The 20089-nt window shown below is 30.2% G+C and overlaps 1 protein-coding gene across 1 annotated transcript; it reads right to left on the bottom strand.

The window, feature by feature from the left end:
• Positions 1-425: 425 nt before the first annotated feature.
• On the bottom strand, positions 426-19036 carry LOC143054676 (neuroligin-2-like). The gene is made up of 11 exons (XM_076227698.1): positions 18722-19036; positions 18252-18410; positions 17657-17801; positions 12697-12882; positions 11262-11473; positions 9712-9847; positions 3809-3898; positions 3008-3069; positions 2321-2459; positions 1371-1506; positions 426-719 (listed from the first exon to the last, which is right to left on the bottom strand). The coding sequence occupies exons 1-11, from the start codon at positions 18935-18937 to the stop codon at positions 530-532; spliced, it is 1671 nt and encodes a 556-aa protein (XP_076083813.1). The 5' UTR covers positions 18938-19036; the 3' UTR covers positions 426-529.
• Between the last annotated feature and the right edge of the window lie 1053 nt (positions 19037-20089).

Below are 20089 nucleotides of genomic sequence, written 5' to 3' on the forward strand. Positions count from 1 at the left end.
AAATGCAAAATATTATGTTTTATAAAGTTAAGATTACGTTAACTGGCGTATCAAGGACATTACAGTCTGACACAGGTACATCATAACCACTTGTAAAACATCCCTGAATGCGATTTCATGAATTTGGATTGCGGTTTATTTTTCGCTTTGTGTTACCCAATCTTTAGTTTTAAATTTAGTAATTAAAGGAATAGTATTTATAATTGTGTTTTGTCTTTTATGATTTGAATAATTGCGACAGAAGTTTATCAGTGTTCAAGTAGTTTTTATTTGCACTCTAGGTGTCTTATTCGTCTTGTTGAAATATCATGGTCACGATGGACAAAGTTTTATCACACCTTATGCTTGATATTACTTTCAAATCAACACTTTAAAAAAATCGGTTTTTAACCTCTTGTTTTGGGGTACTGATATATTTAACAAAATAGTTTTAGAAACTTTTATTGTATTAATCAGACGTCTACTGGCTGCAAATGCTCATCATACCAAATTCAGTTATATTTACAAACCATTTATAGAATTAACCGCGTTACATATAATATCTATCGCATTTATAATTCTCATAACCGTACAGGTATTTGTACCAAAAATCTATCCTTGGTGTTCTGAAATTCAATTCATTTGTCACAGTAGTTTTTCCATTGATATAATCCAGTTTGTTGTACGATTTACAAGCTGGTCGGTAACTTTTTAACTTCAAGCTTGCTTTGGTGGTATAACTGTGAAAGTAAAATGTAATATGTTTATTATTTAATATCCACACCTCCTAACTTTTCACAATAAATATTTTTTAACCCTCCAAAATTCTTCTTTGCACTACTCGATGTCTGACAAATACTTAATGTAAAGCATTCCATAACATTTCCCTGTTACTCCAGGGAGAATTTTCATACTATTTTTAATTCAAATGCTAAACTCTCTGCTCTTAAGATCATCCTCGAGTCTCATAATGTTTTATATAACAGTCTTCTGTTCAATATGAAAAAAATATCATTGCCATTAAATTATTTCTAGATTATAACATTGGTTACAACATGATACCGATACCAGTCGAATAAAATCTTGAATATGATACGTGAAATAAATTTTGCAAAGTTAACTCCTCTGAAATCATGTCAGAAAACCTACTGTCAGATGATGTGAATGGCGTTTCATAGAACCGAAATCAAAACGCGTTGCAAAACATACAGTTCTTTGCATTTTATGTTAATTTATTTTAAACACCAAAATCATCAACTGTATACTGAATCTATACTAGTAACTTTTTTTAAGAATTGAAACAAATTGACTTGAACACAGTCATAATTGTCCATGGGTGTTCGTTAGAATACAGATTACCTTTACCTGCTTGTGATGTTAAATGTACGTACCCTTTTCTTACATATTCACTGATTAGCCTCATCGTGTCCTTAGAGACTTGGGCATCACGTGGTGTATAGGCGATATTCGGATGTCCAACTGTTGGCACTCCAAACGTATAAAATAAGTCCCATCCATGTTGTACACCTTCAGATACAAAACAATAAGTAGCGGTAAATAAGTTCTAATGTAAATTCAGAAAGTGGAAGTCAATAAAATCTGACAAAATCAAACGATCTAAACAAACGGAATGAATGGAAAACATTGTCATGTTTCTAACTTGGTATAGGCATTTTCCTAAGAATCTGTCATGTTTCTAACTTGGTATAGGCATTTTCCTAAGAATCTGTCATGTTTCTAACTTGGTATAGGCATTTTCATAAGAATCTGTCATGTTTCTAACTTGGTATAGGCATTTTCATAAGAATCTGTCATGTTTCTAACTTGGTATAGACATTTTCCTAAGAATCTGATGGGTTTGACCTACTTTAGTCTATAACAAAAATGCGGATATTGTTTATTTTAATCAGCTTTTGTAAATTTCCGAAATAAAACTTAATTTAGAAAGTGTATCATCTTCGTGCACATCTGTGAATTTTTGTCTGGGTTGGTCTTTTAAAATGAATTTTTGGTTTAAAATATTTTGGCCTGGAGCATCACAAATTGTCCAAATGTACATCTGGTGCAGTAGAATTGGTATCGTAAATATTATCGGATAAATGTGTACATTATCTAGCCGATTTCATTTGGGAAATAGTTAATAGCAATAAAATATGTATTTATTGATACATAATAGAGATCATTTTCATTATCAGAACATATTGAAATTAGATGAAGACATCACTACACATCTTGATTACGTTCTAGATAAGATGTCCTTAAAATTCTTTAAGTACAATGTACTACGTTAATATATAGTATATTTTTGTCCTGCAGAATATAAAACAAGATTATAATTTACCTGTCCAGTCTGGGCCTGGTTTGTTTTCTGAGATATACTGAAAACTAAGTATGTACACCTTCTTCATTTTTTCGGCAATCCTATCTGCAGTTTTCATCATTGGAGTGAAAAACAATTTGTCTGCATTCATTTGCAAATACTGCAACGAAATGTTTAAAATTTGATTCATATACATTTTTAGTTAGCATGATGAAACACAGTTAATTTTGGGATTTTTGTTTCGAATGGCGTATTTAGTCCCATTTATGGTATTTTGTTTAAGTATTTACTTCTTCAAAGTTACTACGGGTACTTTTGTAGTATGGGGATACTAATTCCAGTCTAACATTTTGTTAAGCAGTTAATTAGGCGAACATCTTTATATGTTAAATTGTCAACTAAGATCACCATTTTCTTCTTTTGAAAACATATTCACACAGGAGAACAAACGTTTTCTTTAAATAAGATTTAGAAACTGTCTTTCTTATATATTTTTTCACATTCGTATTTGTGTTTGAGAGTCGTTTTTCTTGTAGTTGTTGTGGTCGGTTAGAAAATTTCCTTGTTAATTAATTCATATTTATATTAATTCTTATAAATTAATCGTTACACATGAACTATACTGAGCTGAGAAAGGAAATTATCAGTAAGTAAGATCAAAGGAAAATTTTGTAAAATAGCGAAAAATTTCATTTAAGTTATACTTACGTGAGAATAATTAAGGAAAGTGTCTCCTCGTGTCCATTCCTCGTATGCTTTTCTAATGTCATCTACAAATAAGTACTAGCTGATAAGTCACCACTATATCTTACATGTACAAGACATTTGTGTTCATCATTTAAAAAAACAACCTTATAGTCTACTTTATTTAATTCAACAAGTGTCTATACATGTGAATATAATGATATGACTTAAATTTGAAAAAGGACATTACACAGAGACAAATCGCCAAATAGAAGAGGACAACTTTTGTATTTTGTAAGAGTTACTGCCTTTATTTGCTCACTATCGAAATTTTGTCGAGAGGCACTGTAAAAATTGAAATTCGCTGGAAGTGAATTTAATTCATAAGTTAAAACATACTATTAGAAATATTTAAAAGAATTTTGCTGGGAAAAAACACGTCAACATTGAAAAAAAATAATCCCGAAAATCGAGAAATAATCATATTTGGATTCTTGTATAAGTTTATCTTTTCTGAGTTTTCACTTCCATTGATTACAACCTTGATGACAACGTTTTGAAATGATCTTTTTGTAGATATTAGAAAAACATGATTTTTTTTTTTCATATGGGAAATATAAAATTTTACTTGAAAATTACAGCAGTTTATTGCAACCAACTAAATTTTATATTTCGTGTACACATTGACTTGTTTATTTTGCTTTCAGATTTATGTTTGTAATAAAGTTACTTTATTTTTCTGAAACCGTTTCCTGCACACTGTAATGAATTATAGCATCAAGCGCACTAAACATAAGTAGTATAAGAAAAATAATCTTTGATTACCGTCAAATTGGACTAGTCTTTCAGGAAACAGGTTATAGCTCTCATTTATAACATCCTCTATTGTTTTATTTGCATAATAGTCTTCAATTGCTAAAACAAACAAACATATACGACGTTTAACAATAAATGTATATATTGACCTTTACTTTTAAAGGAAGATTGTGCTTTATTTATCACTGATTGAGGAGTTTGCGTACACATTCGTCGAAAATAAATAAAAACTGCCTACTTTTGTCTTTTACACATTCATACATGTATTTCATTTATCAACTGCTTATCATATCATAATCTTAACATCCATATTTCGTTTATTTTGTTGAGGCCTAAGTGACCAAGTGGTCTTAGCAGTCGTATCACTAGCCTGTCAACACAAAAGTTGCGAGTTCAATTCCAACAGTTGCGCCCTCTTAACTGACTAGTATTGTCAGCTTTCGTACCAAAGTTTGCTTGTTCTCATCGGAAACTTCGCTTACTTTCATTAATAAAAATAGTACATAAGTATTGAAAGTGGCGTTAAAATACTGATCAATCAATGAATCGTTTCATTTCAACTGTTTATTAGCCTTATCCTAACGTCTATACTTTGTGTATCTGTACGTGAAAAAATCCAAGAACGCACCATTTTTTCAAATAAACAATTGTCTTAATTTCATGTGCTTGCTTAACATTTAAGAAATTTGTCCTACACAGCTACTTTTGCATAGGTACTATGTCTGTACCAAAAATCTGTTGTACTGGAATTCTACTTCTAATATTCAGTACTATTTTGTTACTCTAAAACTATTGTAATATTTAGGTACCTGTATTTTACAGTACTTGATTTGTACTTGAAAATTTAAGTACTACATATTTTTGGTTACAACGTTACATGTTCAGCATTTTGATAGTATGTCTATTTCAAATCTCTTAAAATTATGATTTTTAAACATGGAATATTGTGATCGCTTTTGGTATTATTTCTGTACCAAAATTTTAAGTACAAATTAAGTACTGTAAAATACAGGTACGTAAATAGTACAATAATTTGAAAGTAAAGAAATAGTGCTTAATATCAAAAGTAAATTTTCAGTACTACAAATTTTAAGTACAAAAATAGAATCTATGCAAAATTGGCTGTGTATTAGTATATTTTAAGAATAAAATTGAAATAAATCCAATGGTTTACAAATAAATTTTCGATTTGGAGATGAAAATGGGAATTTGAAAAAAAATATTTGGTAAGTCAATTTCGATTTGTTCATGAGAAAGATCGATTACGCTATTGAATATAAAAGTCATTTTCTTTTCTGAAACACTCGTGTGTAGTTTCCAAAAGGTGACGGTTTCAATTTATTGGTCGGAAACCTTGTTTTCTGAGAAGTTTAAAATAAGTATTGAACAAAAATATATTTATTTTTTTCAAATAAATTACTCACGAATTGTTGTGTACACATTTTTCTCATTTCATCCTTTTTTTAAACTAAATGCACTAACAAAGAAAATAAATGGAGTTGGTGCGTTTTTTTCGTAATGAAAACATGAAATATTGCCTCTGGGAACATTATAGATTGTATTTCTGTAAATAAACAATGCAATTTCTCAGTGCGGGTAAAACTGTGCCCCTTTTGCTATGAAGTTTCGTAAAAAATTATGGAAAGTTGATATGCACTACATTTTTATTCAAATGTCAAAACATATGGCTGTGAAAAGAAAACTCCTGAATAACACTTTTAACTCAAAACAATACTTATTTATCAAAATCATAGCCTTAAAGAAGTCACTGTATATACTCTAACTTTTCTTTTACAGAACCCAAACCCCTGTTTCCATTTTTAAAGAATTTGAAAACATATAATATAGGAACTAAAAAGTGTTTAAACAAAGCCATATTTGAAAGAGTTGTATGTATAAAGTTACCAATCTGGTGTATGCATTCCCTAACAGTTTTATGAATTGACTGCTAACATTTGTTTTGTAACATACTTTCCAAGTACAGTTATTGTTTTTCTTTTGGACATTTATAATAATAAAATCATTATATTTTCAGGTTGAATATTTCTTTGGTATCTTCTACTGTCATTCATACAAAACAAAGTATATCAATATTTATGATATTTGATGAAATGAACCAGATGAAAAATGCTATTGTTGATTTAGAAGTGATAAAACATACATGTAACGAAGGGTACCCAATTTGCACCTATTTTGACACTTTTTTCACCATTGCTTATTCATTGAACAGGAAAAGTTTACATCTGTGTTACATTTGAATATGTTCTATTATTCACTATAAAGATCAACCAGTTAAATTTTGAATCATTATTGAATCATAGAAAAATGGGTTTAAAACAACCGCCTAACGGCCCACAATTCTGTAATGAGTCGTACCAAAATTTCAACCATGCTTAAATTCACATCCGTAGATATCTAATAACTAATGATTCGTTTAATTTCTCAAAATATTTTTACTACTTTGAAGAAAGTCCGTGCTTACCATTATTTTTTTTTAATAGATACCTGTGACATATTTTAATTGCATATTTTGTAAAGTTGACTTTTTGTGAACATCAAATCGCGACGTTTCTGTAGAGTTAACATTTTTACAAAATATCTGTTGATACAAACTTTGACTGTTTTGTGTGAATTTAAAATAACTTAGCTATGTTGAAAGACATGCATTATGTCAAATCATATGAATATTACCAATGTTATTTCAACTGATCGGGCGGAGCTTACGTTTTAATTTGCAAAAGGACGGTCTAACACTTCATTGATGTGTTTATCCCGCAATACCTGTATATATGTTAGCGGCAATAAGTGAAATTAGGCATTAAGCTTAAATCCGAGGCAATAAGCTAACGCCTAGGCATTTAGTTATTGCCTGAACTTTTCAGGCATTAAGCTTATTTCCTGAAATTTGATGATGATTATTCATCCTATTGCCGAACATAATTTAGGCAATAAGTAAACTCTGGAATTTATACATATTTGGTGATTTATTCTTGATATAAAGTCGTTTCTTAATTATATTTCTAATATTACATGTATAAATATACATTCATTTGACAGATCTTCAAAAGTAAGTTAAATTAGTAATTTTAACAGTTAAAAAACAGAATTAACTCATACTTTTTTCATGTTTTTGTGGTATTACAAAATATTAAAAAGATTAAAAATTAAAAAAAAAAAGAGATTGCATCCAATAAAAAAGGGGGCAATTCTATAGAATAATTATAATATGTATTTGAACATTTGTACACTTCACTAGTCGAGCTGGTTTGAACTGCTCAAAAGTTGATAAAATTAAGATATGATTTTTTGCTCACACCATTTTCCATTTTTTTTATTGGATAAGTAAACTTTCTTTGTTTGAGTCATTATTTATAAAAAAAAAAGTGCAAATTTCGACGAGGTAACATTTTGAAAAATGATGTCATTGTTTAAAACATTTAAATGTGTTCCGCTATTCTATAGTATGGTAGCAACGATATTCAGAAATATGCAATGGGAAAATGAAGAGTTCCTTCAATTCCAACAATTTTAGGTCATGCTTTGATAGAATCGTGTCAATGGTGTTACCAATTTAAAGAATACATTTAGCTACTAAATATTATTGTATAACATCAAACAACTGTTCCAATTTGTTGTTTAGGTTAAAATTACGACTTATTGACATTATTCATATAGCTGTGCATTCTATTAAAAAATAATTTCAGAATACATTGTCGTAAAAAAGTTGGCTGTCCTAATCATGGCCGTTGTATATACTAAAATATGCACTTAAAATGAATATATGTGAATTGTGTAAGATTAAATGATAATAATATACCTAATCCTTCGTACACGACCTAAAAACACTTATATTTATGAATGAAAATAAAGCAAATGTCGCATTTTCATATAGTAACACCACTGACCCTTGAGTAACTCCAATGACACAAAAGTATCACCAGTGACATCACATTTCAAATTTTACCTTTATTAAGTTCTGAACACAGAGCCAAGAACACCGAGCAAAAGAAAAAGATAAAAAAAAAATATTCTTATGCTAAAATATCTCAAATTACTGGTATAAAACATAACATCAATAACTAAAAATGTCCATAGTGTTATTAAATAGTGTCATTGGTGTTACCAGCATACATCAGTTTGTGAAAACTTTGTATATGTAATACATGATATTGTTAAAAAATTGTTAAATAATTATTGTTTTTCGTAAATAATATGATGTTTCGCTTGATAAGCATGAAAGAAACACAAAACAATGCTGAGTGTCATGATATATTCAGTGGTGTTAATAAACTGGTCAATGGTGTTATTTTATCAAAATGGTCTCACCATTGACAGTAACACCAATGATTTAAGGTGTATTTCAAGATTTAGTTACGAAATAAGTGCTCCATTACCCTATTCTATATGTTGTTCCTGGTGCATGTTTCTATAATCAATATATTTCATAATTCAAAGTTCGGGAAATGTTTTCAAAAAAAGATTTGTATAAGGGTACACCATGGACACTATTTTCCATTTATGATATAGCTTTTACTTACTTTTAAGATTTTTTCACTAAATTTTCAACATAATTGTTTGGTTTTTTTTTTTGCAAAACATGCTAACAGGTAATATTGCTAAGGGAGAAACTGTTGAAAATGCCCAAATCTTGCGAAAGATAACTCTTATCCTACTAATTTGTCCTTTGGTTACACCATTGACTTATGGTGAAATTTTTTATTATGAAACCAAAATACACCTCCTTAATCATTAAAAAAAATGTTTGTATGTATCAAAATGCAATAAAAAGTGATAAATCAAAAAAACAAATCATATGAATAATAATCCTATTTCAAGTCTGAAAGGATTTATAGTAAAAAATAACCGTTAATTCTGGCTATCTCTAAGGGTTTAAGAAAACATTAAGGATGTTTTTATAACATTTCATACTGTAAACTGTATATTGTGTATCACAAAACATTCATATCTAACATATGCAAGTGTTATTTTGATATATTTTCATGTCTGTGACTTAAAAAGACCCAATAACATAGTTTTGCATGTTTTTTTGATAATGACCCTGTTATTAAACAGTTCCACAACTTGTGATAACACAATGATTTCAACATAAATTCCTATCAAGTTTTCATATTTTTAAACTATTATTTGATGCGTTTTAATATAAATAACATATTTTATTAGTGATTTTATTTCCGGTCTCTTGTGAACAGTTGTCTCATTGGCAATCATTCCACATCTTCTTTTTTTATATTTAGGATGAAACTGGGTCATGAAGTTTTGCATCAGAAAAATCATACTTTTGAAGTAATAGAATAAAATATTTGAAGTATTCAGTATTCATATGAAAGATGTACGTTATATATTTAATTCTTACTTTTTACAATACAATTCTTAAATAAAACGTATTTATATTTTTTTACTTACATTTTTTTGTTTCAAAGAGTTTAAATGTACAATTATAATATCAAAATTATTTAGTACCTTTAAATAAAAAAAAAAAAGTATTTTCTAATATTGAATCGTTTTTTTAATTAAAGTAGTTGGTTAAATTTGATACAATATTTCAATTTTTTCATTTGATATTTTTTACGCCAATATTCCGGACAGCGGTTAAAACATCCTAGCTAAGATAATCCTCAAAGATAAAGCTCAGATAGCTTCCGCTAACATATACATGGATTGGTCTTAAGTTAAATCCCGCCCAGTCAAGTGAAATAAATCAAGTAATACAAATTGTTTAGTGTCTGAGAAACTGGTATTATTTGCGTCCCTTGTTTTGCTTAACAAGTGCAATTGGGTACTGAGTGTAATGTGGGTACTGTTATGTAAAATACTTAACCTCATTTCCTCGGCAATCGCAACCAATATTTACATTATTCAAAAATTAATTTAAAATTACTTTATAATCTCACCAGGTGGATTGGCTTGAAGACCTTCATCGCGTGCCGTTATAAACAAAACTGAATTGGTATGAAACCGGCCACATGTATACAGTTTATCAGGACTATCTGTTATGATATCTCCATCAATAACACTTGGATATTCATCCTACAAACAATTCACATTGATTAATATGGTAATGATAGCTTCATAAACGGTGTCTCGTATTATATCCTAAACCAACCACTTTCGTTAACATATTGTTGGCAGCAGCATACAATAGTTTTCTTTCTATTCTATTTTACTATGGAATACAGTTAAAAATATTTCCCTATACAAAAAAATTACTGATTTAAGGTAGCACAATACAAAGATTTTATAACTCCAACTCCCAAGTTTTAAAATGCTGTAACTTTCTTAATAAAGCTTGAAAATTTATAAAAGTAGTAGTTTTGGATAGCTAACAGATTACTCTTTCAAATAAATGCAATGTTAGTATTATGCAACAATTATGTAACCAATTATAATGTTAACTGTGTCTAAAATATTTTTCACCAAATTTCCACTTTCAAATGAAATTAGCTTCTGCATAGGTATCCCTAGAGGGTTGATTTTATTATATGTTGTTCCTATGGCCATTATCTACAAAAGGGTGTCTCAGATTTCAGATAGAATGTATAGAACAAATTTTACACCTAATTAATCATTATCTTCTTTTATGTGGTTAGGATGCTTACACTAATTAGAGATTTATGAGAGAATGGAATACCATAGAGACAATCTGAGACACCCTTTTGAAGCCCAAAATGTGTTGATTAAAATTTCGTTAAAATTTTCTGTATAGTTAAAGAGATGATAGAGCTAAATTCATTCAAGTGAACTTACCCAGATTTTGCCACTAACTACAAAATAATTTGATTACATAATGATTGCATTATAAAAATATTGCATTCATTTAAAAGATAAATCTTTTATCTATCTATATATACCTCTTATATTATTTTCTATGCATTCATAAGAAAGTTACAGCATTTCAAAGGATAGTGATTGGAAGTAAAAAAATCTTTGTATTGTGCTACCTTAAAATTAAATTAATCCAAAAAAAATCTGAAAAAGCACAGGACCTATGATTTGCTATTACTGATTAAATTGACTTTATTTGAAATCTGGTGCACAGTTGTCTGGTTGGTTATCATACCACATCTCCTTATTTTTGAAGGAAAAGTAGGTAGTCAGCACTTCTGTGTTGATTTGAGGTATCGTCTATATGTTCATAATTATAAATTAACTGTTAAAAACTTTGAATTTTTGAAATACTATGGCTTTTCTCCACAGGAATAGATTACCTTAGCTGTATTTGGCAAAATCTTAATGAATTTTTGGTCATCAGTGCTCTTCAACTTCGTTCTTTATTTGGCCTTTTTAACATTTTTTTATTCGAGCGACACTGATAAGTCTTTTGTAGACGAAACGCGCGTCTGGCGTAAATATAATAATTCAATCCTGATATCTATGATGAGATTTTTTTCTAAATTATGTTTATCCGCAATATAAGGCAAATCTCCTCAACTTAAAGACATACCTGTCCAAATCTAATCGACGAGAAGAAATCAGTAATTGAAGAACCTTTAGTTAGTTTAATAATCTCTGCTTTTACTGTTTCATTTGATACTAAACTGGTTCCTCGACTACATTCTTTTGGAATAACCAACGTGTTACCAGACCGCACACAATTCGACATAAACCAGAATGCAATTGGCGAGCCACTATGCATAATGGCATTTCTAAACAAGCCTGACAAAACACATCAAATGTATGAAAAGTTATAAAAAAAAAATAGTATCCTATCAAATTGTTAAAAAATATTGTTACACAAAAGTTGCTCTGTGATACATTTAAATGAGTGTCTAAAACGGTCTGTTACAAAAGTAAAAGGGGATAAATTTTTCAAGTTGTGTTCACATTTGTGTCATTTTTGTATATAAAAAGTAAAATCACAAAAATACCGAACTCCGAGGAAAACTCAAAACGTAAAGTCCCCAATCAAATGACAAAACACATCAAACGAATGGACAACTGTCATATTCCTGACTTGGTACAGGCATTTTCAAATGTAGAAAATGATGGATTGAACCTGGTTTTATAGCGCTAAACCTCTCATTTGTATGACAGTCGCATCAAATTCCGTTATATTTACGACACAATAGGCAAATATGGGAACATAAGTCATCACTGTATTACAACCTCAAAACTAACACACATTTACAAAAAAGCACAAAAAGCATCTATAAAAAACACATGAATTGCAAGGACATTTATGATCATTTGAATACTTTAAATATTATCTCAGAGCATCGTTATTTGCATTATTGTTTATTGAGTCACACATAGATCAGACTAAAGAATTGATAAGAAATTTAATATAGTCCTTAGTCTATAAAGCCTTCAAGTTTACTTTGAATTTAAAATAAATCGTATTGTCACATACAAAAATATGCAGAAGATGCTAAGGAGAAATCTTCTATGAACAAAAGACACAATGTCTAAACGGAAAAAATGATGAGGACAACAATCTACATAACACTTCACTATAAACTGAAGAAGGAAAAACATGAACCCTACCAAAACCTGGGTGTATATCAAGTGCCCAAGACGAATGAACAGATACCACTTCATAAGAGTATGCCGTCGTGTTGATCAAAGTTACTTAGTTGTTAATATCTGTGTCATTTGGTCTCTTGTGAATAGTTTTCTCATTGGCCATCATACAACATCGTCTTTTTTATATCAACTATCATTAAGTGAATTATTGTTTTGAATACTCATTTCTTTGATTAGACTTATTTTTTTCTTCAAATGTCCTGTTCCAAGTCAGGAAAATGCCCATTGTTATATAATAGTTCGTTTCTGTGTTGTGTTTCTGTTGTGTCGTAGTTCTCTTATATTTGATTCGTTTCCCTCAGTTTCAGTTTGTAACCCGGATTTGGTTTTTTTCTCAATCGAATATAAAACAATACCTTTAGTCAAAGGTGATATTAAAATAACACCAACGTCTCCAGCCCCTGAACTATGCCCATAAATCGTGACTCTGGATGGATCTCCGCCAAAATATCTAATGTTCCTCTGTACCCACTTCATAGCCAGGACTTGATCCATCAGTCCATTGTTACCCTTAATACCAAGACTTTCATTGGCGTAAAATCCTGAAATATAAAGCGAAATTAAATGACAAAATAGCGATAAAATAAGCGTTGTTTCTTTGCTTTTAGTTTTGTTGAAGGATTTTGTGTCGTGATCTAAAACACCATATCTATTCGTAGATATTAAACTATTTTGTTTGCTAGTTTTGTAATATTAAGAAGATCCATCGTATCGTCTTCATAAATAACAATCTTAAAAACGGTCGGTCTCTGTAATACAAACGGCTTATACATGCATGGTGTTTTCAATGCTTACAGAATTTAATTCTTCTGTTTTTTTTGTTTTTTTTGTTGTTTTTTTTTTTGTTGTTTTTTTTTTTTTTTTTTTTTTTATATGTCTTAACCATGATCTGTATCATAACATATACTTTTAATCATGTGTGTAGTTCTCTTTCGGTTTAAGATTCTGTTGCAGTTTTTCTTTTAACATGTTGTGTTAACGGATGAAATGGATATATTCTTCTGTCACCGAACCAGTTCCTTTAACCATTTGTCGTGCTATTTCATTTTCTTTATTAATTGCATGACAGGGTGTATCGTTAATATCTCAATTTAGATGAACTGGATATTATTGTCTTTTTACCTTTGAATTTATTGATTTGTGATTAATTATTCCCTTCCGATTAACGGTTGAAATGTAAAGTGCTGTCCAAAATATTGTAACGGTTTCTTAATCTGAATAATACAATTGATGTACTGATTGTCATGTTGTCTGCATATTGATATTGAAAAATTGTCAAAATTAAAAGCTTTTTGTCAAGTGAGCGCAGCAAACGAGTTCCAAAATGCGTCATATTGTGTCGAGCAGCAGATATTTTACAAAATCCATATGATTAAAATCTAATAATCGATGCATTGGATTGTTCTTTTTTATTCTATATGATAGAAACAAGTGTTTTCTGTGTTCAAACAGCAAACATGAAGATTATTTAATAATTTCGGGTCAAAACTATTAACGTTAGATACATTCCTACTGACCCCGGTGATATGTCGAGGTCAGAGTAATCTTTACCGGGTTAACGTATATGACGTCACAAAGCCTTGCTATTTATATTTACGAAGATCTGCGCAGATTGAGTGATACAGCAAAAAAATTCTTGATTATTGAACGATTTTGATGTCAATAAGTTTTTTTTTTTAGGTATAGCTTCTTTTGGCTTTTACAATCTTATCAATAAGAAATGAAATTATTAGCATTTTATTGTTTTGCTTGAAAGCTGTGACAAATATACATGCCAACAATGAACATAACCTTGATTAAACTTGTTATGCATATTAACCATAAACTGTTTTTATCAGAATTTAATTTATGCATTTTATTAAGAGTTTTTAAAAACCTTTATGAAACACTGAATACAAAACGTGGTCAATTTGTTTTGCTAAAATAAACTTGTTATCCGGTTTTAAATTCATACCGGACATAAGTTGTAAATTATGTTTTCCGTTTTCCCCCGTTTGATTTATATTTCTGAATTAAATGATACTGTGTCCTTTGAAATGTACAAGATTAGGTTGGCGCAAAAAAAATCAGCCAGATTTTTATAATTTCGCCACAAATCATTTAATTAATTTCATTAGTGATATCGCTATAACTATAGGATGTTCCGCAAATGATAATATCTTATTATTGTGGTATTTTCAAACCGGGTCGTCATTTTTAATTTGATCAAAGCGGAATTGTTCTTCTTATGATTGTTGATTTTCTACTTGTCGAGATTTTGTTTATTTTTTAGGTTCTATAAAACTTCAAATTGAGTTATCTACATGTAGAGCATTGTTCGTACCTAGAACACCAATTTTGATATTTAATGTCGCAACAATAATCACAAATTCAGCTTGTTGTTGCATTTCTTCTAGCAGTCATATACATAGAGAATAATACATGGCAAAATCCGTATCATATGTCGTATCATCCTGAGACACCAATATCAACCCAAGGGCCTTTAGGCCCGAGGGATGATATTGGTCGAGGGTGACACGGCATGTGATACGGATTTTGCTATGTTTTATACGCTTTATCATATATTTCAACAGAAGAGAATTATATTATATGAACTGTTTTCTGATCCATTGCACTGGGGTACCTTCAGTTCTACTTTTGTCTTGTTTCAAAGGCCTTAAAAGAACTGCTCAATTACTTATTGAAAGCCCCTGGGTTACCTTACAATTTACGTGCTGTTGTTTTAAAAATGTTTTGTTTATTATTGTATTTTTTTGTGTGTTTTGTATTTTTTATAGTTCCATTTAGTGTGCCAAAAAATATGAAAACTTGACGTTCGTGACGTCACATACCAAACAATGATGGAATTCAATAAATTGCGTCACGCCCGAATGACCGTTCTATTGGACCTATTTTGAGGAAAATTTTGCTTAAGCAAAAAATAAAAAAGAACTGACTTTATGTAAAAAAAAAAAAAAAGTAGGGGTGTGATAAAGGGTATGCGATAAAGGGTGCGCATCAAAGTTGCACGATATGGATTAAACAGCAGGCTATTTATCAAATATGCAAAACTACTGTATTTACTATTAAACATATGATAAATAATTTTATCTTCGAAACTCCTGTCAAATTTGTAAATTATTTTTCGTATGGCGAGTGGCGCATTATTAGCAACAGATGCTGCCTTCTTCGACATACCCATCAATGGTTTTGGTCCTTTTGGGGCGTTTTTGTTTGTTACCTTGATTCGTACCTTCTTTTCGATTTGTGAGATCGATAATTGGCAATCTATTGATTCCTAAATATAGTTGGACCCTTTGCTGTGACTTTTATAGCTGTTATGATCCGATACTGATGATAAATAGTTCTGATCTGTTCATTATTGAAATTTTATCTCCACACAGTGACATAAAACAGGTATATAACATCCACATAATGATATTCAAAAACAACATCCAGCAACATATGGTTGTTAATTGAATCATTAAAAAAAGAAACATTGTGTTTGACAAGTTCACAGCTATAAGTTAACACTGAAGGCCACATTTCATAGGTTTACGACCTGATATGTATGAGGTGTGAACAATTGATATTTCAATGGTGAGTATGTTCTCTCTAGAGGACAAATAAATATAAATCATCCCTATCAAAGCATTTTCAAAATACTTTTACCTTGGTGGCCAAATAAATGATTGTTTTTCTGATTTTCTTTAAAACAGTGTTTTCTCCGATACATCATCTTTTAACTTTTCTTACAATCATGTCAATCAAAAATGAAATCTTAAACATTTCATCAGTGTGTATCCTAAAATACAATTTTGTGACAAATATACAAGCAAACCATGAACATAACCTTGATTTAACTTGTTATAGTATTTCAAACATAAAACTGCAATTATAAGAATTGAATTCTTCATTTATCAAGACACGTGAAAACTCAGCATAGATACCAGGATTAAAACAGTGTACACCAGACACGTCTACAAAAGCCTCATCAGTGGCGAGCGAATAAAAAAAAGTTAAAAGACTAAATAAGTTACGAGGTTGAAGCGCTAGATACAAAACGTACATTAGTCGACGCTTAAACTTATCATTTTTTAATTGCTTTGGAAAAGAAATCAAATAAACAACAAATTATGAAAATCGATTGTGATAGAATAAATACCTGTTTTTTCCGTTTTTACAATTCAGTTCAAAGGTAACAACGTGATGGTTACAACCCTTTCAGTATATGTATGTTATTGTTATAATTATGGTTATAGATGACTCAAGTTATTTTCATTTTTGTTGATTACAAAATTGCCATTAACGGTGCTACTTCTTAGCATCAGATGCAAATTTCGACCAATAAAATATATTAAAATCCGAAATAAAATACAGATGTTAAAGAGCTGGGTATTCCAAGAAACACCGTGTTGCTCAGTCGTATGTTTTGTATACTGTTGTTTGTCTCTAGGTCTTTTTCCGTTTTTTGCCATGGCATTGTAAGTTTGTTGTCAAATTATTTCTTTGATTGAACCTTTGTTATGTTAACTTCTCTTTTGTACCTGATGTTTTAGCTTTCAAGTACTAGTATTTAATTTGTCGTTCTGAATTAAGTGATACTTTCTCCTTCGAAATGTACAATATGACAACAATGTAAACCAATGCACCGTGTTGAAGGACGTACTTTGACCTACAATGATTTCCTTTTTACAAATCGTGACTTGATATGAGTTGTCTCGTTGGCACTCATACTACATTTTTTAATATCCATGCCATCATAATTGTTTAGACTCGCAACGGATTATAGAATTATTTTCATTAGTGATATCACTATTATTGATAAGTTTTTACGAAAGTGATGATACCTGAAAATTGATGTGTTCTAAATACTGTTCATCATCTCTGTTGATCAAAGTATCATGAGAAAAATTGTATAGCTATTCAAATGTAATAAATATATTGGACAAATAAAGGAGTATTTTTTTTATTTTAGTAAATTTTTCTACATAGTTTCATATGTAGACCAATCACTCGACTACTGAAATGTTGATAAAAAAAATTAAAGAGTATGGTATATAGAATTTAAATTTCAGAAACCAATAGTTGTTGGGGCGAAGGATGAGGCAAATGTAATTTTTTCAAAAATCTGTCAAACTATACAAAAATCCCGATTTTATGACGTTTATGTCGTCACAAGACCATCAGTAATGTTGCAATTGATAAAACCTTTTCACATCAGAGTTAAACATTTACAAAAAAGGCCAAATCATGAGTTAGAAAACTTTTTTTATTCAATAGAACCATCATAATGCTATTCAACAGGTTAAAGTATCTATAGAGCAGTATACATACCTAGAACGCTTACTCTGAAATTAAATGTCACAACAATTATTTGTCCATATGCCGCTAGTATGTCTCCGTCTACCATAGCGCCCATGCCATCAGAGTTTGACCCTCCATGTATAAACAGTAAGACTGGCAGCTTTCGTTGACGGGTCTAATGACAAAATAAAATGTTAGGTAATATGAGAATGTTTTAAAAGTAATTCTGGAAGATGCAATTGAAACGATAAAAAGACTAAGAAAATCTTTAAAACGGTCACGAAAAATAACTAATAAAGAGGTTGCTAGTCATACACATTAATATTCTCTGAATTTAACACATTATTTATATTTTCTTAACGACAAGAATGATAAGGTCATCCTTCGTCCCTTGAATTCGATAATCAAAAGTAATATAAATCTTCCAAAAGCTCCTTTCAAATTTTCAGAAGACATTGGTTTATCAGTCATCATCATTGATATATTTTTATATTCTTTCTTGCATATTATATTAGTTTTTTCCCCCATTCATTTCGTGCAAAAAGTTTCCAAATTGTTCAACAGGTGCATATTACAAAACTCGATGGCAACCATCTATTAAAACGTTATTGTATATTTGACATACCAGAGGTTTATAAATGTTCATGTATAAGCAGTCTTCGTTGAGGTTTGTGAATCCTGGTTTGTGCCACTGTATGTAAGCAAGATTTATAGTAGGACATGCAGGAGGGATTTTTGTTGTTTTTAATACCCTAGGGTGCCATCTGTATGGTTCCTGTGGTCTCTGCAATAAAAAGCTAGTATAAAAATACCCTAACATAAATCTAAATATAACCAAAAAACTCCAAGGCAAATTTAATAAGGGGAAATCCCTGAAAACTGATAAAATTTAACGCTTTCAATCTTGTAAAAGAAGGGAATTGAACTAACTAGTTCAAAATTCATTTCGACAATCAACAATGGTCGAATTTTTTAATGGAATGATGTTTGTTTACGCATATCATAAAAAAGGAAGATATAGCATAATTGCCAATCAGAATTTCTTCACTTAATTCAGTTTAAAAAAACGCTTCCAAAAAAAATAACTAATTATACCTTAAAACGAAACTGTCCAATAGGTGGCAGTGCATATGGCATCCCTAAATACTCCTCAACTTTTAATCCTGGAACACGCGTGGTCACTTTCCCACGAATCCATCCGTAAATAGTTTTTCGAGTTGGTGCGTGAATAGTTTTTCGAGTCGGTCCGTAATACGAGTAAGAAGAAATCTCAATAATGAATACTGAACAAAAACCTAAAGATGTGAACATTTTATCTGTCAGATCTCCATATAGAATTGGACTATATAACTTGTAGTTAAAAATAGTAGTTAATAAATACAATATTTATGTTTTTACGATCGTATATAAATATATACTGCTTCCGATGATGTATGAATACATCTGCTGTTTTCGATAATGTTTTGGTGAATAAATTTTATAACAACTAAAGTTCATAGTAAGTAAGGACAACTTTTTACAGTGAAATCAATGTTTTATTAATAGTACCTTTGACGTAACTGCTGATGTGAAACTGTACGTGTTAGAAGTTGTTATGTAGTTCAGAGATCACGATTTGTCAACTTTCTGTCATAATAATGAAATTTGTAAAGAAAAGTAAGTTATAATATTGTGTGAGGGAAAATGATAGAATTGAAAATGGAAACGGGGAATGTGTCAAAGAGACACCAATCCGACCAAAGAGCAGAAAACAGCCCAAGGCCACCAATATGTCATCAACGCAGCAAGAAAATCTTACACCTAGACTTCAACTGGTCCATAAACGATAACGTATACCAGCTCATCGAAATGGACGCCACAGTTAACACATAAACATTTAAAGAACCATATTCAAAAACACACAAGACTGACAATCGTTGCTGTACTATACACGGTTCACTCAGACACCATTGATGACAATTCCACTAAAATGAATTAGAATGAGATTTGAAGCAGTATTTAAAGAATTGATTTTGCTATGTATCAATATTTTATTTCTAAATTTATTAACGCTCTAATACTCAAAATTTGTCGTATATTTAATTATTAGGTGAAATTGTGGAGCCCATACTTTATATTGCGTCAAATACCCAAATGAACTGGAAAACCAAATTACTATGCAAAACAGATAGAATGAAATTCATAACAGTGTAGATATGGCCATTCATTGACTGGGGAAAATTAGGTGAACGTTCGTCTGTAATGCCCACTGCTCACGACGTACTTATCATAGAAATTTAAACTGTGAGGTCACCAAAGGTTCTAAACGCCTAAATAAAATAATTTAAAATAGTAATCAGGAATAACCTTTGTAATTTGAAAATAAATAAAAATGGCCTTCAACACGGAGTCTTGGCTCACACCGAACAGCAAGCTATAAAGGTTGAATACTTAAAATTCTTTGCTTGATTTTTTTGTTATGAC

This window comes from Mytilus galloprovincialis, chromosome 1, assembly GCF_965363235.1.
Source record: "Mytilus galloprovincialis chromosome 1, xbMytGall1.hap1.1, whole genome shotgun sequence".
NCBI lineage: Eukaryota > Metazoa > Mollusca > Bivalvia > Mytilida > Mytilidae > Mytilus > Mytilus galloprovincialis.